Source organism: Charadrius vociferus, unplaced genomic scaffold (assembly GCF_000708025.1).
Source record: "Charadrius vociferus isolate BGI_N301 unplaced genomic scaffold, ASM70802v2 scaffold650, whole genome shotgun sequence".
Lineage (NCBI taxonomy): Eukaryota > Metazoa > Chordata > Aves > Charadriiformes > Charadriidae > Charadrius > Charadrius vociferus.
In genome coordinates, this window is record NW_009646736.1 from 2267513 (window position 1) to 2292750 (window position 25238).

Below are 25238 nucleotides of genomic sequence, written 5' to 3' on the forward strand. Positions count from 1 at the left end.
TGACAGCCAGGGGAATGAGGAGAGAAAATAACAAAATATATAAATAAAACCGAAGGTAGGAAGAGAAAGCAGAAGGGGAGGGAAAAAAAAAATCCAGAAGTCTGCAGAGCTTTGACACAGTACATTCCTCAAGTGACAACTGGGTGAGTCTTATCGAGTTAGTTATCTCTCAATGAAGAAAAAAGACGGGGTGGGTGGCAAGGAAAAAAAAAAAGAAAGTAAAAGTCACGCTCTCTTCAGGGACCGATGACTGTTCAGCGTGTCTTTTCCAGAATCAGCGCTTGGGATGACACAACTGTGGATCCAGAAGGCTTCATGTCTAGTCTATGTTTCTCCATGGTCAATATGATCAATAGGACGGGCCATGAGGCCATGAAAGCAAAATATAATTTCCCTGCACAAAAAGAAAAGACATATATATTAAACAACATGCAACAAGACAGAAACACACCCACCTGCCTGAACGCCTCCTCTTAGATTTCCCAGCAGAAGCTCTGCTGCAGGTAGCCAGCCCCTCCGTGGCTGCTGCAATTCCTGATGCACATCAACAGAAAACACCCGAACTCATCTCTGCCCCAGTGAAGAGGTGACACGGCGGCAGGTTCAGAGAATTGCATCTCTCCCCAGAGAGGGGAGGATTTCCTAAAGGACAGAAGAGAAAGTAGGCAGCGACGCAATTCTCACACAAAGGGCTGCAGCAGGCTGCCGCGCTCTCGCTGCCTGGTTCGCCCCTCCTGGGCCGGCGAGACAAATACAACCAGCAGTTCCCAAAGGGTCAGAAACCTTTGCCTTCCTTGTCCCTATTCTTTCCCTCACATTATTTCAAAGTCTTGCTTCCATGACATATCTTATAAAGCGATATGTAACCTATATATACATGTATACGTGCCACCTATTTTTTTTAATCTGTTCTGCTCCAGCTAAAATCCCATTCAAGCGGATGCCCCCTCGCATATTTTTTCACAAGGAACACAACCATCAATGGCAGTTCTGAAAACTTGGCATCTGAGCTGCCTTCACAGTTTTCATTCTACAGAATACAGCTTTTCATTTTGGGTGGAAAATATTGGAGTGTTTTAAATTACCACTACTAGACTCCAAGAAAGCAATTTTACAAACTGGCCAGAAAATTGGGTGCACTTTGTTTTTTCGTAAAAAGACAATTTCAATGGAATGCAACAGATTTACAGTAAGAGGAAACAAAGTATCTCTGCATTTAAGAAGTAAAAGAATTTTTGTTGCTGAAAGTACAAGTGTCAGGTCTTCAAAATGAGTAACCACTTCTTACATTGCCTGGCAAAATGACATTAAAACATGATGGTTTAAGTAGTTTTTTAAAAGAAAGAAATCTTAAATGTCTTGAAACAGAGAAGCTTTTATAAGTAACACTGCAGAACAGAGTTTACTAAGCTGTCATGACTTGACAGGATCCAAATTTAGTATCCCATATTCTGAACAAGTTGTTTTCTGAGAAAGTTGGGGGTGAGGGAGTTAGTGGTTAAAATCAGCAAGTTATTGTTAAATGTGACAAAAAGCAATGGGAGTGACGACACAGTAAGTGTGACTTGTCCAACTGAGTGAGCTGTTCCGGATTTAGAATAAATGCAATTATTAAAAAAATCTGACATATAAAGGCACCAAATCATTTCTGAATTTGCTGTCAGGTGCAGAGTGGGACCAAAATATTATAGACTAAAGAACCAGTCTTAGCACCATCAAAACATAAATCTCACCTTTCTGACTTTGTGTCTGGCACACCTGAAGCACAATGTCAATTGTAGAGGATGTGTCATGAAAATCCTCCTCCTCCCCAGCACAGCCTAAGTGGGCCTGATCCTGACTCTTGTCTAAGGTCATCTGATCACTTGGTCCTCAAAAGGTCTTTAAAAGGAATCTAATTTATACACTCTGTTCAACAAGACTAATAAAAGTTTTAATATAAATAAAATTCAAGCCTAAATGTGTTCAGAGCTTTACTGGATAAAGCTTTATCCTATGTGACCTACTGAGGACAATCACATCCCTATAGCAGCGACCTCCACCTAGCAACCCAGAGGATGCTTTCACTGACTCAACTTCCCACCTATTTCTTAGAGGAGTTGGAGGGCAGCTTTTCAAGCCGGTCATGCTCCATCTCCATTGACGTACTTGCAGAGGGGCGCTTAAACCTTAGCCATGCAGCCTCCAGCTGGCACTCACACCCACAGTTGCCTTGATAATCCACCCTACGGGGATGGTTTCCAAAGTGAACTTGGTTCCCACAGCTGATGAGACTGGATCACCGTGTCTGAAGCGTAACACTGCTGCGTGACAGGGAGCTGTCATCATGCCCGACCCCCAAACTGTGCACAGCCAGGAAGGCTGCATGCATAATCCCATTTCCTTCTGCTCCCCTTCCCATAAAACCACTGACACAGCAACCAAGACTGATCTTTCTAAAACACAAATATTGGTTCTACTGTTGTTCACGAGAGGGCAGGAAAAGTCCTTGGTTCTTCTTGGTGCATTTATGAGTATCTGTACTTTACAAGGTTATTCTTACTTTCTATCAGACCCCTATGTGTGGGTTTTTCCGCCCCAAAAATTAGGGTATCCCTACTGCTTTCACTGCAAAGTGGGGTCAAGCTCTTAGCACCGAACTGAGTGAGCCCCAAGACACACTCCTACATCTTGTCTGCACATCCTAACATGCAACAGCTTAAGAGCAAGACCAGGTTTTGAGACAGTGCAATTTTCACTGTCATCAAACAGAGCAAACAATGGGAAGCACTAAGCAATTAGTCTGGGAAACTAGCACAAGTTCATACAAACCAGCTGGGAACCCCAAATGATACGTACCACAGCACTTTTTTTCTTTTTTCCCCCGACAGTGATGAAATCCCAGCACAGTTTAAGAAGTAAAGCACCATGAACATGTTGGACACTGTACTTCCACTGACCTTCTGCCTGTGGCAAAGGGAATTGCTTCTTGAAACAGAAAAGAAGTCTGAACGCTCCACAGCCACGATTGTCACAGCTGACTACTGGCAAGATGTTCACAAAATGTCTTTAAGTGGTAGGCTTCAGCACAGCACAACAACAGCCAATAACCTCCCCAGAAGTCCAGTTTTGCCCAGTAATCCACGAGGTGGGTCATTTCATGTCTCAAACCCGTAAACGGGTAGATCACTAACTGGCAGGCACTGATTAGCCAAACGATATTCTCACTGAGGTTCCTGCAAGGTATTAGTGATGCATCAAGTCTGCAAAAATTATCCTAGGGCAGATTCTTCATTCCAGTGACAGATGCACAACGGTGGTTTCACCCACAAATAAAACACTATGGTTGTAATCCTACGGGTCATAAGGAGAAGGAAAGTAATTTTGTTTTTAAGCACAGTATCTGGCAGCAAACATAGCATCAAAACTTGAATGTGACTTTATATTTATATAGATACATGTATTTTACATATCGTTGATCAACAGAGAAGTATGTTCCAAGAAACAATTTGTTCCAGGTCTGGTTTAAAATGACGGCTTGTCATTTCTGGAGGCCTCCCTCCCAACACACACGCTCGGTTTCCGCAATCTGTACATCAAGCAACGCTGCAGATCTTTATTTCGACGGGCGAGGAGACGAAGTAAAAAAAGTGCAGTTCTTCAATTAAAGTGCATGGATGAGGTAAACTAATTTCAAGAGTTTTGAGTTTATTCAGTACTGGCTCAGACGGGAACCATCCTGCCGTGCATCTGTTGCATTTGGGTGCGCATTGCTTGAACGCTGCTCAAGATCTTGTTCTGGTGAGCGATGGCAGTGATCCCGATCCTTGCCAGGTCACTGTGGAAAGCAAGAGAAGAAGCAGGGGGCTGAGAACCGTGGATGCAGAGAAAAATATTAAGAGTGAACCGCGAGCAACATAGCAAAAGCAAGGCAGATGTACAGAAATGTTTAACTGAGTAAGTGAAGGCACTGCGGAAGCATTTTAAAGTTATCCTCCATCCAAATGAAAGGCATTCCACTCCTTTAATGAGCGTAATGATATGCAGCACAAAGCAAAAGAGGCCGATTAAATCCAGATTTACCAGTTGGGTTTTTTTTGTTTTATCACTGAGTACTTACTCCTGGTTCATATGCACCACAGCCTCTAGGGTGGTATAGCCAGCAGCTGTGAAGTTATCCTTGTATCGCTCCATTTTAATGGCTTGGAGCCAGTCACCGACAGAAACAACCGCCGAGAACTCAGGGGAGCTGGGATCCAGCAGGGCTGTGCTTGGTCTGGGGGCCAAACAGTGAGAGGACAGAGAAATGGTGTCAGCTGGATCATGAATCACAAACCAAAGTTTGGTCTCTGCAACAATTATCCTCAATGATTAGGAAAGTAAGGGCAAGATGATGTGCCCAGCAAAACTGGTGGCTCTCTCCCACAGCAACGTAGATCAATGCAAGAAACTTAACAAACTGCAAAGTAATCGGCCAATTTTTGCTAAGAATTAATTTGACTTTAGGTTTCTATTTTTCATTTCAGATCTAATTTGAACCACAATGCCGCTTACAACTTTCACCTCAGATGCAACCAAGTTCACAGAAAATGCTTTTACTTCAAAAACCAAAGAGGATGGCAATGCTGGGAGGCGTTCAGCCTACCGGGTCTGTATCTCACAGGCAGCAATGCAAGACCTTGCCAATCCTGCATGTGTCAGTCCTCAGCTCAGCAACTATAGAAACACTACTGAAGAATGCGCAAAGGAACCCGGAGCTCACAACCTGCCAGACTGGTTTGGAGGGCAAAACTCAGGGCGGGTTCAGATAAATCCTGTTTCTAGCCAGGTTCCACAGCGAGCTCAGTGCATTCAATCAAACTGAGGACAGCAGGGAGTTAATCCCCTCTTTAATCAATCCATTCCTGACCTGCGCGTGTGCCAGGAGTGGTGGGAATCATGCAAGCTTTGATCTTTGTTTGCACTGTGGAATGTGCTTCTCATTCTCCCTTGCACAGATTTGCAAATAATAATTTTTACAAAATTTGCTCCTCTTATTAATATCTCATTTATTATTTCATGTATATCATCAATCACAGTTTCATTAAACCATTATAAATTACTACTATCTACCTAACCAAAACAATTATCATTTAGCAATCTATTTAAAAATGCACATCATCAAAGATTAGGTGTGCAATAGCATAGTTACGTTTTGCCTAAGGCACCGCGTACACGCTGGTAATACTTGGTACGACTCTTTTACTGTACTGGCTAACACAAGACCAACGACAGCAACCTAATGATATACAATTATGCTTCACGTATAAAGTCATATGATGTATTAATAATGTTATACGCGTATTTGAAATACATATTGGAAAGAGAAGAAAAATAAAGATCTATAAATAGCCATGAACATGAAATGACCTTGAATAGGCTATTAACTTACATACAAACACACACAAAATGACCTTGAGAGGGTTATTAACTTTTGTAAGATCTCTATATTTTCAAAGAGCACCTGTAAATCGGAAAGAAAGCAAAATGGGAGAGTTCATACTGTGATTCTCAAATCAAATTATCACAGCAGATCATATTGTGACTCTCACCATGTAAATTATTTAAGCCTCAAGGACAGATACATTTTTGCCAGGCTACCAATGCAATTAGGGCAATCTGGAAGATATGTGATAACAGTGGCCTCACAGGGTTAATAATCCCTCTTCTGATAATGTACATTGTAAGCAAGAGTCACAAAGGGACCTACAAGTTTCATAACAAAAATAGCTTTTTCCAGGACGTTGTTCTGTTGGAGGCTGAATCAGAACCTCTGATCCAAGATACTTAATTTTGTGTCGCCCAATCGATATTTTTGTACCTTCCTTTCTATTGAAAAATATTTTCCCATTATTTTCCTCTTCTTTCTTTTCTTTTAAGCTTTTTTCCGTATTTGCTGTAAGCAAATTTACCTGACAAAGCAAAGACGGTTGAAAAAAACAGAACAAACCTGGTGTAAATTAGTAAAGCTCCTATTATTTCAACAGTGTTTCACCAGCTTAACAAACTGCTGATCTGTCCCAACAAAGATACTTTGGTTTTACCCTACAACTCTGGGAGTTTCCTTCCTACTGCGCTTCTTTTGCACGTATCATGCTTAGCAAAGAAAACAAAACACAAATGTAATGTGGGATCGGTGGAGACATGAAACTGGCTTTCCACAAAATTAAATTCAAATTCACATAAAAATTAATCCACACCTTCCCAATGCCCGCAAGGCATTGGCTGTAATGCCGTAACGCTCATTTGCAAATCCTACACAAATCTAGGGTTTATAAAACTTGATGATGTACTTTTCCTGCAGAAAACCACATCACTCCTGTGAGCTACGCTGCATTAAGACTACCTGTTCAAGCCCTTTCACTAGGGGGGAGAGGGAAAAGATGTCTAAAAATTTGTCTTCAAACAGAGCTTGCCTGAATCAGAACTTTTTCAGGACGTGCTTAAGACTGTGCTATAAAACTGGTCAGCGCTGGTGTGCTACAGCAACAGCTCTGCTCATTCGATTTTCCTTCTCACAGAGCCAGGAGAGTCTGGGGCGCCCAGCAGGGCTCAGCAGTGCGCCAGGACGACCCCTCTGCTCTCGCACGGTGCAATGTCTGCTGTGCAGTCTGGCTGGGCAGAGCTACAGAGCACGCTGTAATCCCAGCACAGAGGTTTGGGTGACTTGCAGCTTTGCCTGTCATCTCCACTGTGCTCCCTCGTACATCACCATTACAAAAGCACAGCTGACCTGGAGCTCTCGCTGCCTGTCCTCTTCAGGCTGTTGGGGTTGCGGATGAGTTTGTCCAGCATGTTGACAATCTGTCCAAATTTAGGCCTGTCACTGCGTTCCTTCTGCCAGCAGTCTAACATCAGCTGATGGAGAGCAATGGGGCAGTCCATCGGGGGTGGTAGCCGATACCCTTCTTCGATGGCTTTAATAACCTATAAATGGCACAATTAGGAAGACATTAGAGAACATCAGACACTACTCACATCTACCAGCTGAGTATCATTTATCCTAGGGCGATCCCAAGCATGGAAACAAATCCACAATTTAGTGAAACAACATGAAAAATTGCACTCAGACTCAGGCAGTTGGTGGTCTCAGAACTGTCATTTCTCCTCAGCAACTCAAAAGTAAAAGGGTACAGCATCCAAAGGAGACATCAGATGCAGCAGGGCAACGTAGCACAAAAGAGCACATGGGATACAGGGACAACAAAACAGACCAGGTTAGAATTATGCAACTATCCTTGTTGGACAGAGGGCTGGAGAAGACACAGCTCTACAGAAAATCGTTAATATTGGTCCATTTTGGGTGCGATATGTTGAAGACTAAGTTTTCCCCATCAGTTTTAGGGTACCGCAGATCAGCCCCTGCTCCTGGGCCAGCTCATCTCTGTCAGTAACACAGGCCTTGCAGAGAACCTGCTCTCTCACCACGGTGTGCGCTGAATCAAGAACTGCAGAGATGGGAACCCTTCTGTGCAGTTTTATCAAGAAAGGTACAGAATTCCAACACAGCAGCTTGAGTATGCATTTCATATTTAATAGAAAGCAGAAAAACTCACAAGCTGAAGTCACTTCAAACCCTCCAAAAAGGGCTCCAGAGCTCAGTACTCTGATGGCTTCTTAGCTCTCTCAGGAGAACGGGACGTGACCAGGACTCAATTCTGATATGACAGGGACATGACCCAGAAGCCTTCAGATCTTAATTAATCGATACGACTTCGCTGGCAGGATTCACCATGAGACTAGAGACCAGGAGTGCACAGAGACTGAATTGTACTAAATTCGCTCGTTCTGGTCTTGTCCAATTAGTGGCTAAAATCCACTGGGAGGACAGGGAGAGGGACATGCTTGCACTATTAGCAGCTTTTCAGTGACCACAAACAAAGTGGCTCTCACTACTCCGGAAAGTATGAAGATCCTTTTGATTTCTCTGATTCAGCAGACACAGAGAACAATTTGCAACCCACTTCTGCTTTGTTGTGAAAAGCACTGCTCTCACTATCGTTAAGGAGAAAAAAATGGTATGTCTACGCCATGTACTAAAAAGAGGATGCAAGGACAGTAATACTGGCTCTCACTGTCCTGTTCCAGCCAGCTTTTCGACACGGTCTGGCACCGCACACGAGCAGCGTACACCAGCCGAGCGTGCTAGCTCTGCATTTGTGGCATTGAGCTCCACTGCGCTGTGTAGACATGCCTGATGTAACTGAGACACATCTGGTGTTTTATTTTCTTGCTAAGTCTTGATGACTTCCTGTTAGCAAAGGAAGGCAAGATTGGGTGCCAGAAGAGACATTTCACATCAGAAGGAAATTAAAATTATATCCCCCGTTTAGATTAAATGCCATCCGCATCTAGACACTCTTTGAAAATGTTCAGCTCTACATAAGAAAGCAGATGACTTGTAAAATGACTTAACCACTCCCATGACCATATATTCAGATTAACATTTTCTTTTTCCTCTGTATGTTTGTAAATCCCCTGGGAAAATAATTATGGATAATCTACGCCTCATTTTCACTGGGATTTTTTTTTTTTTATTTAATAAAAATTCTATTAGTAAAAGCTCTTATTAGCATTATTATTGAATACTCCTGTGGAATAGCAGCCATTGTGCATGCTCCCTCTTGGAATACACTGAAGTAGTCCAGATGGTACGGTTAAACAGGACATGCATAATTTAAGAATGGTCATTTAGGAAAGCTGCTTTTTAATGTCCTCAGGGGGCAGCTATGCAATTGTCACAAGGATGCTCTGACTGATAATCAGAATTGGGTTTCATATGTGTTGTTTGATATCCTACAAGAAATAAAATCATCTGGAAGAATTACAAGCATACTGGGGCTTGAAGAATTAACTACTAATAGGAAGCCCCATTAAATTCAAATGGTTTTTTTAAAAGACTTTCAATAAAATTAAGATTTAATATCAACATTCAAATCTTTCTCTTGATAGTATTATGATCTGACAGTTTAAATATATTCGTTTCCCTTTCCTCTATTCTTCTTTCTTACTTTAACTGCTCATACTTTTCCTAAAATTTAAAAAAAAAAAAAAAAAAAAAAAAAAGGAAAAAAGATACATGCACAAGTTATAGACCCCAAGAGAGAATCCCCTATTCCCTGACCATAGACCAGGCTTGAAATATTCAAGGAAATCTTAGTTCCAGAGGGGTTCCCTGAGAAAACAGGAATCTACCACCCATGATATCCTTTTAAAAACCTGGAGTAAACGTCTTCTAAACATACAGCAATTGACACAGAAGCACATCATCAGACATCTAAGGACAAAGATAAAGGTGTGGGGGAAAGGGAGAGAAAAGGAAAAGGACGTTCAGAAGGAGACTCACGTCTTGATTGGACATATCCCAGTAAGGTCTTTCTCCATAGGACATCACTTCCCACATGACGATACCATAGCTCCACACATCACTAGCTGATGTAAATTTACGGTAGGCAATTGCCTCTGGTGCAGTCCACCTGATGGGGATCTTGCCACCCTGTCACAAATAAAAGAAACCACAGGCTAGTGAGTCACTGACCCAGTAACGTGCGTGGCTGACACTGTTCCACACTGCCATGAAAAATACAAAATGGCTTTCTGTACGCAATTCCAGAATCCTTCTGAAAAAGGCATCCACTTTCTCTTTTTCCTGCCATAAAACTGTCAGATCCAACCAGGAGGCAATGCTGCCCATCTGTTTTCTTTAGTCACAAGGAGGCGAACCAGTAAATTGTTAAATGTATTTTTATCAGCCCTCTAAGAGATCTCTGCTTAGGGCTATGCTGAAGCATGAGAACAAGCCAGGGGTTTTACAAAGTATATATTAGAGATTTAGTTGACAAAACAAATAAGTACATGCTGTTAATTACTATTTCCTTGCTTGCCTGTCTGACCTGTTTGGCCTGTTTCAGAAAAATGGGATTAAAAACGTTTTGCTTTTCAAAAAGGTAAAATAAAGAGAGGATAAACTGGGAAGATTTATGAATACTGTGGTGTTTCCCATGGGCAATACCCCAACTCCTACCAGAGATGTGAGACAGCAAGCAAGCCTCTGGGCTCTCCCAGTCCCTGCGGGAAGAGTTCAACACCAGACCGTGGTACAAGGCTGCTTTTGATACCTGTTGGAGAGAACTGCCTCTTCTTACAATACTCCTTTTTAAACAAATAAAAACACTTGGGCATCTCATTTGGGCCACTGAGGTCCTGCACTGTTTTAAAGGGAACTCAATCCATCCTGTTTATCTGATTCTGTCTTAGCTGAGTGATCCCAGGCCAGAGATTGCTCCTTTTGTTTATGCTAATATGCAAGGTGTTTTTAATTGAGCTTTTGGTTTCCTGCAGTTCCATCTGGGGAACGACTTAAGCTGAACAAAGGTTTCATGTTTTTTTTTCATTTGCTTTTATGCTTTTTTGATTAAGTTTATTTTGGTAGGTTTCTTCTCAGCAATCTTCTAGATCGTTTTTACCCATAAGTGAGTGCAGCGTGTGCATACTTAATAGTTTGTTGTTCCAATATCTCTCTCAAGTGTTTAATATGGACTTGTTCCAAAGCCAAGTGAAATCAAAAGGGGTCCTTCTCCTGTCTTCTTTGGCCCTGCATCAGACCCTTTGCGAATCTGGTTGTAGCAGTATGTGCCTTGTGTGCTATAGGACGCTCTCACTTTAATGAGTTATACTACTAATGGGGAGCAGAACACCCCGTTCTCTCAAAAAAAGGATGCTTTAAATATTGCTTTCTATTGTATCTTCTCTGGTTATGAAAAAGCTGTATTCCTCCTTTCAGACACAGATGCATGGACGTTGTTTATACATGGCTGTCATTCTAAAAATTGTCAATAAGCTCTTTTTATTTAACTGCTCGTGTACAGTGGAGTTCATCCAAATTTTCCTGATCCTTCATTACTGATACCAAATGAAGACAATGCACTGTAAAGCAAATGTCATTGATTCCCTGTAGTTTACTCTTGAGAGCAAACATAATACTATATCTCCACTCACTAAATGCAAAGGGAAGCTTTTCAATCATTTCTGTCTTGCCCTTGTGTGTTTGTCTAAACTTTGATTTCCCTGAATACAGTTTTTCAGACCTCTGCTTCTGCTTCTTCCACTTGCCACCCTTACGAGCAAGAAATACCAAGGCTGGCCAGCATTTAATACTACATCAGTCTATCCTTCCCCATAACGAACTGTGAATCCGTTACAGGATGAGTGTTGGGATTAAACTGCAAAATCTAAGAGCTGCAAACAAACTCTGCACTAGGGAGAACAGATGGAGAATGGCAGATATTTAAAACGAAGAAAATAAGCAATTAAAAAAGGAGACTTTATAAACTCTGACTCTTTTTTTTCTTCATCCGCATGTTAATTACAGAGGTATTGGTACAAATGCGGGTAATGATCGGGATGTTGTTTTGTGGCCAGAAGTACTTGCTTGCATTAGTACTATTCCACATGCAGCGTATTAAAACGGCTTTAGCAAAATTAGTTAACAGTGGGATGCTGAAATATAGATAAAATGAGAAAGAAACAAAAAACGGGAATGCAGGCCTCACACTTTTACACTTTTCCCAGTCCAAATTATTTAGGTCAAATTCATGACTAGCTTTGTGATAGGAAAAAGTGGAATTTTTTTTTTTTTTTGGTGGCATATCTACACTTGCTGTATCAAACCTCAGCAGGACTAGCCACTTGAAAATCATTACGCATGTCTGTAGAAAGCAGAAGGAATAGAAACCCAAGCTCTAATTTCTGGCATCAGATTCCTGTCACGCACTCTAGCACGCTGAAGGAACCAGAGGAATACATGGGTCACATCCTCAGAGAAGAAATACTGATGTAGGCACTGATGTAGCAATAACACTACATCAATTTATACGAGCTATGGAGTCTTGGCCAGTGTTTACTTTTAGGTTGTGATATAGGTTTTCACTTGTGACTGAGATTATTTTAAAACAAACCATTGTCACCTCCCACGCAGTCAGACAAAACCAATACGTAGGCAAGAAAACCCACTGGACATTTTCTTTCCCTCCTTACCCGTGTGGTATAAGCTGCTTCAGGGTCATCTTCCAGGACGCGGGACATGCCGAAGTCAGACACTTTGCAGACCAAGTTGCTGTTGACTAGTATGTTTCGGGCAGCTAGATCCCGATGCACATAGCTCATGTCAGACAGATACTTCATTCCTGAGCCAATGCCACGCAGCATCCCCACCAACTGGATGACTGTAAATCTGCCGTCGTTCTTCTGCATATGGGGAAAGGAAGAAAATCACAGAGCATTAAGCTAAAAGCTACATTATCGCCATTGCTGAAATTGGCAAAGAGCACATCTCTGGATTCCCATCTTCTCTCAAATAAAATGCAATGTTATTTCCTCACTATCCTGACTACTGTCTATAATTCACCAGTAAAGTAAAAACCCAGAGGTTCTGCCACTGTCTTCCAGTGATGCAGTATCCAGTTTACAATGAATCTGGTTTTAATGAGTCTATAGCATTGCCATGCTTTCAAAAATGGAGCAAATCAGAACTGTTCCCATTAAACATGGATTTTTTAAGACCCTGCTATTTTAAATATTACACTTATTCTGTAGTCTTCCACTTTACATTTATTTTGGTTTTTGATAGGAGCAACACCAGAAAACAGGATTTCCCAAGTACAAACATATTTTTTTTTTAAATGCTAAATCTTCAGTATCTTTCTGCAAAAGAGAACCAGAATGAAAACCAGAAAATGTTTCCCAGTATAAAATCTCCTTAGCTTATTATGAAGAAATCACCTACCCTGAGGAAGGCATCCAAGGAGCCATTCTCCATGTACTCAGTTATGATCATTACCGGTTTACCTAGAGTTCGCAGAAAGAAAAACACAATTCCTTGATGAACACCGATGTTAATGGGATAAAAATGGGTTGCACATGATTTTACTGCCAAGACACCTGGCTTACACAATCTAATTTAATTTGAAAAGCACCAAGCTTATGCCTCAGCTGTGGGGAGCAACGGAAGAAATATTATAGGACAGAAGCATTTAAAGGGCCCCATCTGGAAGGTTAACCCTTTGGTTGACTCATTGACAGGATCTGTAACTAAAGTGGCTCCTGTTCTTTAAGGAATACATGAATTGATAATTGAGAGCTAAGAAACAAAGATCTGTTCAAACTTGACAAAAACCTTTAGTGTAATTAAATTGCTTGCAGACTAGAAAGCTTTCCTCTTTCAAAACGGAATTTGCGAACGCTTTGGTCTTTCTGCCTCTTTCGAAAGATCAACGCTTTAGGCGAGTTAGAAGCTGTCAGCAGTACAAGGTTTTCCAAGACAAGTGGATTCAAGAATGCCAAATACAAGCGGTTTCTCTCAACTTTCTCTGTCCCAAATTTGTATCCCGTGTCTCTCGTTATTTATAAATGAGCCAAAGCCATTTGCCTCATGAAGTCAACCACAGGATAAATGATTCAATGAATTGTGTCACATGTGGGGCATAGTGCTTCAGCAGCACTCAGCTGCGATAGAGAGCCAAGCTGGGCAATCTGAAGAGAAATGTAATGTAATGTTACTGACATGGGTATGCTTTCTAGGCACTCTCCTGCCTATAACAACAGCAAATACATAAATAATGCTTGATGTTGTCTTTAAGAGCTTTACAAAGTCATAGGACACTGAAACTGAAAACATTTAGGTACATACAAGTAACATTAATTATTCCACGGGGTTAAATCATGCTGGATATTCAGCATCTAGATATTTGCAGAAATAGGTCCAATAGCATCTCCAGTCTAAAAGCGAGCAATGGGAGGTGCAGAGCAGTGACTTATCAAAGGTCGAATGGCAAAAGTTTCGTCCCCCCAAGATGAGCACTGTGAAGCCCACCTGAAGTCAAGGGAGCACCCGATGATCAGCACCAGGCTGGCATGGCAACCCTTCTTCCTACTTACGCTTTAGCTACAGGACTATAGAGTTTCTTCCTAAATAAAAGACAGTGTCCCAGAGAAACTCTGCTTTTGTACATCCTGGAGCACCTCTGAATAAAAGAACATTATGGGGAAAGACAGGTTCAATGGACACATCACCTAGGCTGTACACAGCTCAATTCTGTCTTGGTATCTGAACTACTCAACTTCTCCTTGCTTCTGTCATCAGCAAGTATCTGCTCCAGAACAACCGGCTATGAAAACTACCCTACCGTGAAATGCTGCAGCATTGAAAGTTCCTCTAATAATTTCTGTCTCAGCGCATTTTTCACCAAGATGCTTTTCTCTGCACTTGTCAGGGATTTCTGTTTTTGAAGTAACCTTTTTTTATTTTAATTAGAAAACAATATGCTATAAGGACTGACTGTACTCAAAATTTTACATCATTTCACTTAGGCCAACATCCATGTGCAGTACATCACTTATTTCACTCATCATTACTTATTTCACCTTTTCAGTCCCAACCTACCCTTTGCAGGCCTTTTACTATTCCTTCTTCTCCTTCCCTTCCCAACTGATATCAAAACTCTTACTGCCACGCGTGCTGGCATGCCTGTGAAATGCCAGTCTGGCAGCTGAACCCTTTCTGATTTGCATGAACGCAGCAGAGAAACCACGGTACTGCATAAAGCAAACTGCTCTGGATGAAGGGCTTAGTGACCTTGGCTGAGTACTTGCACCCTTAAGGAAAGGGATGTGATAAAACATCGTTCTCCCTCTAATTCACCTTTGCAAGCATTCTTTGGTAGAAAGAGAAAAAACTCCAACCAAATCTGCATATGTCACTGTTTCATTTATCCTTTGCAACTGTGACCAGAACCCTTCCACCGAACAAATACAGCTAAATGAGTTTTAATTAACCTTCCTCAATCAAAAGATACTATGTCAACGCAGAAAGGAAGAAAGGGAGACTCTTTCAGTGCATTAACATGTAATTTCATTACTCAGGCGCTTCTTTAGCAAAGGAGGGGGACAGAGAGAGGAGAAGTTACCATCAGTGAGTCAATTATTAAAGTACTTGACTAGCAGCCAAATAATGTATTCATGGTTTTTCGCTGCCTCTCTCAACCCCTATCTACACCACTATTTATCTCACATTTTAATTTTCAGTTTATTAAATGCATTCATTCATCACAGTATTCAGAAAACCTATGGAGAAATTGAGATAAATGTCTTCTTAAGTAGCCCTGTTTACCAAACACACCAGCTCTGAGGTAACCAAGCTGGCTTGCAGCGGAAGCATCGCTTACTGCCAGCCAGGCAATGAAACGTTCTCGGGTCAGGCTACCACCTCCTCGGTGAAAATTTCAAATCATTTTAATTCAGTGACAACTGCATTATGCAAATGCATACAGTCATTTATAACTGCTAGAGCTGTAATAGCTCAGGGGGTTCCAGCCTCGGTGGGATTTCAACACAAAGACTCCCCTGTTGCCTTTCTTTTACAGAGGTGCTAGAAAAATCACTGTCTGTGGCAAACGCTGTGGCCTGACCACAACACACTCCCACTTTCTCACAACAACAAGAAAAAGAGAGACAGACTCAGACCTCCAAAATGTAAACGGAGTATTGTCTTTTAATTTCAGTTTTGAGGAAGGCCTTCAGTAAACGATGGTCAAAATTAGTCAAACCCCTACCTTCCCTAGCAGAATTTGTCTTGAAAAGCAAATAGTGACACACTGTCATTTCCAACAACTGCGAGAGAAGGCAGACTAGGAGAGGGAAACACAAATGAGCAAGGGTCAGATTTCCAAAAACACAAGTGGCAGAGTAAGTATCCAGTTCCCACCAACATTCAAGAGGGACAGGGTTCTTCACTGGTATTGATGGCTTTGACAACCCTCCATGGGAGATGCTTTGTTCTTCTAGTAATATTTTGCTTTTGAACTTTTCATCCATACCTAATTTTAATTCCTTACGCTATTAATACTCTGCATTCATGTTCATCATGCACACCATCAGCTGCAGAAGGTAAGCTTCACAAATTCCACCCTTTAACAGCAGCTCACAAGACCACTGTCTGCCTTTGCTACCCTGAGCACGAGCCCCTGCATCCAAAGGGTCTTTTAGGACTAGCGAGCAGTGCCAGGCTTTGCCGACATGCTACCTAGGGCAACCGGAGTAGGGACAATAACTACACCATCGCAGCGGCACCTTATCAGGTCGGATCCAAGCACGTCTGTCTCACAGGTGCATTTTCAATTCTAGCCTACAAAGAGCACCCAGCAAGTGCTGCCATTCTCTTTCTAAGGCAGGGTTCATGGCACACTGAACACTAACAGACTTTAAAAAAAAACCTAAACCCAAACCAAACAAACAAAAAGACTGGCCAGGTAAATTCTGCAGAGTGAAATTATCACACGTGTAAATCAGAGAAAACAAATAAGCAAGTTTCACACCAAAATAGCCTGCTTCATTTCAAAGGCTTGCTCCTTACATCTGTGCTTTGTACTTTAAACATATGACTCTCTAGTTTTGTTTTGGTATTTTTCCCCCAACCATTTTACATTCTTTGCTCACCATCTGCTTTTGCCTATCCTGTAACAATCAGCTCAGTCTAGCAAAGATGTGAAAGATGCCTGCTTGGCATAACAAGAAGGGGAAAAAAAAGCCAACCTCTGCAGTATTAATTCCCCCTACAAAATCTTGTACAAGCTGCCTACAGATAGAGTATCAGTTGAAACCATAAACCCATTTACAGCTGACAACAAGATTAATGACTTGTCCCACACTGATTTCCTCCTATTAGCTATCAGTGGATCTGTTCCATCTGTCATTTCACAGGAAAGAGGGTAAAAAGGAAAAAAAAAACCAACAGCACGCACCACCACAGACTTAATTGCTCAGTGACTTCCAAATTGGCCTTGTCATGAAAATGACCTACTTACATTTAGTAACTACACCTTCCAAGTGGATGATATTGGGGTGGTCAAATTGTCCCATGATGCTGGCCTCACTCAGGAAGTCTCTCCTTTGTTTATCAGTGTAACCAGCTTTTAGAGTCTTGATAGCAACACAGATCTCTCTTTTTCCTGGTACTTTGAGACGTCCACTGCATACTTCACCAAATTCCCCTTAAAGAAAAAGGCACAAGAATCCACAGTCATGAACATGAAGCATGCGCTTGTGCTGTCAAACCGTTATGTCAGTTCATTTGGGGGAACTGTCATACAAAAATCATAGGATCCCATGTTTCCCAAAAGCAAATTTAAAACTATATTTACAGGAAAAAAAATGCAAAAGCTCTGGCACTTACCCACACCAATAACTTTTTCAATCTTTATGCAGGAGGCATCAATTTCTTTGGCAAATTCCCTCACAGCTTGGTTTGGATCCTCATATGTAAAAGGATCCACATATGTTCTAACACCTGCAAGGCAGAAATGTTTTATTTGAAGTCACTGATCTACATGCTGCTGAACACAGAACATATGAGACTGAAGCCTTAATGATATACAACAGCAAAGAGAGTGTACAATAAAAATGTACTGTAAGCCAGGAATGACTGATGAAGGAAGGAAGGACTTAATGTATTTTTTCCCCTGATGTGATTTTTTTTAACGTAAACATTTAATATTTCCCAATATTGATGGAAGGAATCAGGCATTTGCCAATAAACAAGCTTCACAAATCACTGCGATCACAACAGGCCAATAGCCTGTCTATAGACCTGTGAGACTAAAACACATCCCATTTGCCTTTAGGGAGCCAAGAAATTCTGAGCTCAGGTCCCAGGTTCGGTACCTAGACGACTGAGATGGAAGTAACAGTACGATTCAGTCCTGGGAAAAAGGGAACAAAGTTCACATTCCCTTTCCTGCAGGATATCCTCCGGCCCATCCAGAAACTGCTTTAGCAGAGTATTGTGGGGAAAAATCATGCCTAGATATCACCAGCCAAGAACAGATGTCTTCCAATGGAAAGGAAAAATGGAAAAATTTGATGAACCTTTCTCCTGTCTGTCCCCTCAAAACTTTTTACCCAGATTCTTCTGTTTTCCCTGTTACTAAAGTACATATTTTTTAAGAAGGATGTCTGCAAGAGAGGAAAACAGAAACACATTCACCTCAAGAGGAATGTCATCCCTTATTTCCCAAGCATCAGAACATGGGATGTGTTTTACGAACCAAATCAGAAAACCCAAGCACCACTGCCTTTTACCTTGGTTCAAATGTTTCTCCTCATCTGCCTCTTGCTTAGCCTTACTGTACTTACTGCGCCTGTCAGGATAAAAAAGAGCGTTACAGTTCAAAATAAATATCTTCCTCTGAGACAAGCTCAGTCTTCTTGACCTGCTGAGACTTGAGCTGTTTGCACCACGACCTGTGCTCGGCAGCTTCCCTATAACAGCCCATGACACAACATACACTTACCAGTGGGGCAGGACACTCCTCTCCCCAACCTGCTCTAAGTGTTACTGGCCTCAACAAAGCATCAAGGGAAACACAAATCTATTTGCATCCCGGCATTTAAAGAAAGAAACGAAACCTTGCATTTCGGCTACTTTTTCTTCAAAGGTATATTTGCAATTCTGTGAAAAAAGGGGCGAAATTGCTTTTCAGCCCTATCATATATGGACTTAAATGCTACAACAAAGGTGTTTTGCTAGAATGATTTTCAAATGTAAATTAGGTAAATGCCAATATCTACACACTTATTTAACTGCAAATTTAAAACTGGAAACAAGTCTATTAACACAGAAATCAGGATGGCAGCAAAAAAAATCCCTGACTATCAAAAATGCAGATCCCAAGGATTTTGTTTATTCTTTTAATCACTGTATAATTGATGGGGACAAAGAACTCCTGATGGCAGAGCTCCTCTACTAACCCTCTGAGCTGGACAGAATAATGTATAGTATGTTAATTCTATAGCTAACTACTTCTACACCTACACAGATGATACTGTATACAGTTATGTATTTAATTAGTTGAGCTTTAAACTTCAATAGATAAGTGGCATTAAGAAAAGTTAATACAAGAGGTTAGTCTGTTAGGGAAGATACTGAGGAGTCAGCTCAGCCAAACGTGTACTGGGATTTGAAGTTCCCCAGCATCTAACGGCATGTAGATGTAGAGATTTGATTTGGGCTTTTACCCATCAGTCGTTGAAAGTTCAGAACGAGGTGTAAGAACAGACATTGCCAAAGAGAAGAGCTTGTTGTTGTTTACTCCTCAGTTTGCCTGTTCCTATGGAAGTCCGAGTCTCCCAGCACGTCAGACCCAGGTTAGCTAACTGGCAAGAGTCTGGGCTGGAGTAAAGAAGAGGGAAGGCAAAAGGAGAAACCAAGCCTGGAGAACAGGTTAGAAGTCTGAAAATTGTGAATGGGTAAAGGGGAAACGGGTGTGGGTGAGAGAAAGATCTGTCGGGAGGTGTGAGTTAAAAGGGGTCTCAGATGACAGGAAGAAAATATGTGACTGAGCGCCTTGTTTGCAGCAAACCTTCCTGAGTTTCACCATTCTCCCCCCTACCCCCGTCAGCAAAACCCTTCTGCCCCTCACTTCCCACCCTGAAAGGCCATTTCCCAGCCTTTGTCTTTGCAGTCTTTTAGTGCTGAGTGTTAAACACACTATGCCAATAATAAAAATTATAAATTAACCATGAAACAGAAGGAAAAAAAAAAAAAAATCCTGTTTGACATGTGAAGACTACCTGATCTTTGAACCAAGCCTTGCAGCTCCCAACAACATCAACAGGACTTCTGCTCAGACATAAAAAGCAGGTACGCATCCAACCATAAACGGGTTGGGAGCTTCTTTTCTTGATGAAAGTCAATTAAACACAAATGGATCCAAATCACAAGAAAAGCATTATTAAAAACCACACTGGATCCAAACATCTATTTAAACCATTTATTTGCCCGAGGACTTACAGCACTGGTATAACAGAGCTGAGTTAAATAAAAGGACTGTTCTGCTCCCAGTTACTGAACTAAGTAAGAAGGAAGAGGCAGCACAAATCTCACCCCGTGCCATAGGGGACCAAGTCAGCTAAGGGGATTGCAGACATGGTTTCAGGTATTACACAACTTCTCTCGGAGGAAAGAAAAAAAGGAAAAAAACCCACAGATTCTGCATTTTAAGCAGGACCCCTTCAAATTCATTTTATTAATGTTCAGGCACAGATGGGAAATATGAAACACAAACATCCTTTGCATAAAAGCGTTTTAAGTATGAAAAAATGCTCTTTATCTTATTTTTGAAAGTACAAGCACCCTAACAACAGATAAAAAAAATAACCTTCCCCCACTAAAACCCAAAGACATGCAAAGGGAAACAAAGGGATTACTGTTCAAGTAATATAATTGTAGTTTATTAAGTTCAAATAATGCCTTCCAAACTAACTACCTACTTCCACTTCTCCCTGCGTCACCTGTTGACCTCTCCTGCCTGGCCGGGGGCAGGACACTCCTGTCTGCCACTGTCCCCAAGCAGCCCGGGGGCCCTGCACCATGGGACACACACACGGGGCTGGAGCTGCCTCTCGGGGCCTCACCTGAGTGGCAGAAGGGACCCTTTGTCACAGATTTGAACCCCGTAATTACAGGGATTCTGGCGGTGGTGATTAAATAGCCGGCATTCGGGAAAAGAACACAGACGCTTTCAGAAATTGCGGGGTCTGAGACACAGGCAGATCTACAGGTGGGGGCTGGAGATGAAGAGAAGGTAAGAGTGGAGGGGGTTATAGCACACTCTGAGGTGAAACAGCACGGACTCAGCGCTGCACCTCATCCTCCCCAAAGAAAAGAGGCGTTGGGGGTGCCGCAGGGCTCGGGCACCGGGCCGGTGGAACACCTGATCCAACACCATCAGCAAAAGGTGGGCAAATGTGTTCAGCTGTTGATGGAGCAGAAGATAAATCAATCTATTGACTGGAATAATTTCTGATGGAAACCTTTAAATGACCAGAGGATTTAGTAGGGCCATCTTACTCCACCCAAGCACTTTTAGAAAGCGGCCCTCTCTGTTTTACACTTTCCCAAATCCTTTACGAATCTATCTGAGATATTCTAATTGCACTCGGGAGTTCCTGCAGGGTAGGGTTGAGAAACACTCATGCCACCTCCTGCACTCTGCTCTATGGATATGTTCATCTTAACCTCAGTAAGTTTAAACTAACATTTAGGCAGATTAGTTCTCACGTTACACAAACACCACGGTCACAGGATAGAACCAAACAGCTTGAGTTGCCTGACGGCAAAGTCCTTTGACAAATTCTGTTGTAAAGATGAATTTTGGGATTTGAGCAATGACTTGAAAAAACGTAATGCTAAATTAGTAGCAATAACCCAGAGCTCGAAAGCGGGCACCTACAGCATAAGCCCAGTTCCCACATTTGGTTCATGGATGCAGAGAGGCCATGTCTGCAGGCCAAAGCACAGTTTTGATTATAAAAATATGACTTTTAGGTCACGGCGAGATTATAAAACCTCCTTATGGGGACTGTAGAGACAGAAAAGCTTGTTCTCATCTGAAGTCCTTTTGGAACAAAATATAATTATTTTGCTATCAACTTTTGCTAGTGTAGGAACATCATGAAATATCCCCAAAGCCCACACCTCTAAATGACATTGGTAAAGTGGTTAAAATAGTTAGAGGAATAGTGAATATTAAAGCAGATTCTGTTCATTGAGAGCTACTTCCAGCTACTGAGAGCTGTGTATTGAGGAAGGCTATTAATTAGCAAGGCACCGTGCATTAGTATGCACAGAGCAGTTTCACTGTCCTAGTATTTCATTCATCTTGCTATGCCTCTCCCCTTCCACAGCCTCTCTGAGACCTTTCAGTGCAGAGCTACGGGACATGTCTGAACCTGTCGCCACCAGGATACTTTTATCTCCATTCACACCAGTGCTGGGACCAGCCTTTTGTCCCTACTGCCCACCTGCCCTTTGTCTTGTCTTTGTCCAAGTTTGAACACTTGTGGGCAGAGATAACTGAAGAGACAGCCTGAGCGGTGAGAAGACCTGCCCGAGCGCGCGCCCGCATCAGCGAGTCTGTCAGCTACCTGGCTCCAGGCAGCCTTTCCTTTGACAGCTTTATGGCTGGTACTAAAGAGAATCAATATGAGGGCAAGGGGTTGACATTTCATTTTCTAAAAAGTGATCCATTGAGGGCCAATCACCAGGCAGTGTTTATCAGCCTTGGGAAGCGACTTTTTTTTATAGGGGGAGGAGGAGAAGGAATCATCTCAAAGCAGCTCGACAGGCTCAATTCTCCAAGGTGGCGACTCATAATTAGAAATCCAATGTATCCTGCTATCAATCCTGCCTTAAATAATAAAGTGATCAATAAAAGCAGAGAGGAGATTAAGTCATCAAGCTCAGTGACGCTATTTGCTGTTGCAACGGCTTTTAATAAACCTGTCTTTCTGCATTACATTTTCATATGTTCTGCTCTTCTTTCTTCTTGCCAGCATGAAGGCTTTGAGTTGAACACCCACAGAAAGCTGTAACAATGCATGTCTGCTTTCCAGATACTACAATCACAGTGACTTAACTGCTCTTTAAGACAATTTAAAGTAAGAGAGCAAATCAAGAGGAATTTGTGCACATTTATGGCTGATGCCATTAAACTGATCAACAGAGACTGACAAAACGTGCATCCCTCAGATTCCAGGCTTCAGATGCAATAATGATACAGCCAGTTTTACCTCAGAATTACACTGAAGCAAAATCATGCTGATCTTTTCAAATGAGACTCAACACAAAGATGAAGACAGAAACACTCACACTGTGTTTCTGCTACGCTGTCCTGCCATTCGCAGGATTGTTCCTGATGCCTGGGTTGAATTTGGGAGAATGAACAAGTACTTGGTAGAAGATGATGGTCCTGCTCTGATGAAATAACCATCGATCCAGTCTACTGTGTGACTGCCTATGATGCTGAATGACTGTGGCTTCTGTTTTACAGTCATATCCACTCACACTGAAAGGACTAACCCAAAAGACTACTGCAGACTCATGCGGACTAACACAAAAATCACAAGCATAGCAGTCTGATGGCTTAGTTCACAACAGTGCAGTTGTTTACTGCTCGTCTATCGGGAGTCAGTCCAAGAAAATCTACTGTACCCATACCCATTAAACTTAACTTCAGATTATACTAACCACAAATCTCTAGCTGGCTTGCCTCTCAATGCCAGTTATTGGAATCAGCTCTGCATCTGAAGGGCAAATAGAACTGGAACTATTGCCATTACATCACATGCTGCTTGGTACTAATGTTGAGAAGATCAAAGCTACATGGGAGAAGGCTTGTAATGCAAATGCACTGTTTATGATGCTAATCAAAGAATTTAGCTTTGTTTGGAGGAGACAAAAAGCTCCCTCATGAAAGAGAGAGAGGGAGAGAGAAGCTTAAGTTCTTACCTCCTGCTGATGACAAAGGCTGCAATGAGAATGACCACAAGAACAACACTGCCAGCCACTGAAACAAGAAGCACTGTGGGATTGGTACCATCGCCAATGATGGGGGAAGGAACTGGAAACAGAAAAGGGGGCGTTAGTGTCAGACACCCTCAAAAAATCAACCTAGGTAGCACTCAATGAGGCTTTCTGGCTTGTGAAGGCACTTCAGAGTAGCACTCAAATCTACTTTCAGGCCATTATTACATGTCATTTGACACAATTTTCCAACAGGGCCCTAATTAGCTGAAGACATGTTGTTTGATAATGATTTGGGGAACTTCAGTTCACTGGGAACAAGTACTCCCTCTCCTTCTCCCCTTCAGTGTTGCTCAGAGGGTATAACGGCTATTTTTTTTTTTGCCTTTCTAATTGCTTTCCTCCTCCTTTTTCTCTCAGTGGGGCCAGATGATCACTCCCCAACTGACAGAGTAAGTCATTTTAAAACGTCTTCCCTCTTCCTGCTGGATTGATTATTTTCAGCTGTTAACATCCTGAAGGATGTTGTCACTAACTGGCATGACCTTAAATTGATTTAAACAAACCTGTATGTCCAAAATAAAATAGGCTTGGTCACACTGCATCCCTGCCACTGAAAAACAAACATTTTGGGGGCTACATTTGCATGTTTCCTTGAGCAAAGTGAAAAGCTCTACTGACAACATAATTCAAACATTCTGTCTTTGTATGACCGTCTAAGGAAAAGTGCAAATATGCAAGCTGATGTAGGACACCTAACTGATCTATGTCAATAGCTTGCACAGGGGAGTAACAGGGTTCTATTCTCCTGCAAATGAAATATACCAAAAACATGTGCAAACATGTACATTTACAGTAAACAAAATAGGTAGTTAAATCCCTCCAGCATCAACAGCTTCCAAGCGTTTATAGGGTGCATGTCTCCTTATGCAACACTGAAGTACTTTCACTGTTAGAATCTAGAAAATAGCATACTCAAATAGGTGTCTCGGGTCAGATTCGTGGCATCACTAACAGGCATGTGGCCACGGAAGAACATTTTCCCAGAACCAACACACCACAGTCCAAGCAACCAACGGGAAACTCCCAACACACAGTTCAGTTACATTTGCACTCTTTGCTCAAGGAAAAGAAAAAGAAATCAGTGGGCATGTCATTACCTGTGTTGGTTGTGAACTCAAATGGTCCACTGAAGTCTCCATATCCTGCCGCTGTCCTGGCCCGGACGTGAAATACATACGAAGTCAGGGGATTCAAGCCTTTGATGTCAGTGTTCCTGGAGGCTGTCTTCACAATGCGATAGCTGCGCTCGTTTTGGTCCTAACAACGAAAGAACACAGTGGTGATCAAATAGAAATGCCTCGCTGCACCATGAACCGTGGAACCCCATTTCCTTGCCAAAACTGTCATGATGAAAGAAGATGAGTAACAATGATGGAATTCTCAAAATACGTCCCGAGGGCTCCTGCTGTCGGCCTTGCTCAATACCCCTGGCACCGTGTGCTGCATGGAGCTCTGAGCAAGCCAAAAAAGGATGATGAGGCGGTAGGTACAACGCTCATATATCACTGACTATTTAAGAAATCACACAAAATCCTTTGGAAAACAGCCAAGACTTCAAATAGGATCCTCTTGATGAACAAGCAACATTTTACTCACACATGCTGGCACTTTCCTTTTCTTCCTACCAGCCAGGAGCCATATAAAAAAGATAAACATATTTTTAAAAAGAAAAGACTTAGAGAACATCTTCCAGAAAGCCCAATTTTAAAAACTGTTCTATTTTTGGCTGGAAAATCCAACAGAAAATGTAATAATCTAGATTCCCTGCAAACCAGATACCTTTTTCTGTATACGTTAGGGA

The 25238-nt window shown here is 41.9% G+C and overlaps 1 protein-coding gene across 1 annotated transcript in view; it reads right to left on the reverse strand.

The window, feature by feature from the left end:
* Positions 1 to 298: 298 nt before the first annotated feature.
* EPHA4 (EPH receptor A4) overlaps positions 299 to 25238 on the reverse strand; it is a 198296-nt gene continuing 173356 nt past the window's right edge. Inside the window, exons 8-19 of the mRNA XM_009890188.1 lie at positions 24535 to 24694; positions 23360 to 23471; positions 18151 to 18209; positions 17246 to 17359; positions 16878 to 17063; positions 12803 to 12864; positions 12055 to 12264; positions 9365 to 9514; positions 6752 to 6945; positions 4100 to 4255; positions 2940 to 3817; positions 299 to 394 (exon numbers count right to left, since the gene is read on the reverse strand). Coding sequence (XP_009888490.1) covers positions 3703 to 3817; positions 4100 to 4255; positions 6752 to 6945; positions 9365 to 9514; positions 12055 to 12264; positions 12803 to 12864; positions 16878 to 17063; positions 17246 to 17359; positions 18151 to 18209; positions 23360 to 23471; positions 24535 to 24694 — 1518 coding nt within the window. The 3' untranslated portion in view covers positions 299 to 394; positions 2940 to 3702. The remainder of the gene's footprint in view (positions 395 to 2939; positions 3818 to 4099; positions 4256 to 6751; positions 6946 to 9364; positions 9515 to 12054; positions 12265 to 12802; positions 12865 to 16877; positions 17064 to 17245; positions 17360 to 18150; positions 18210 to 23359; positions 23472 to 24534; positions 24695 to 25238) is intronic.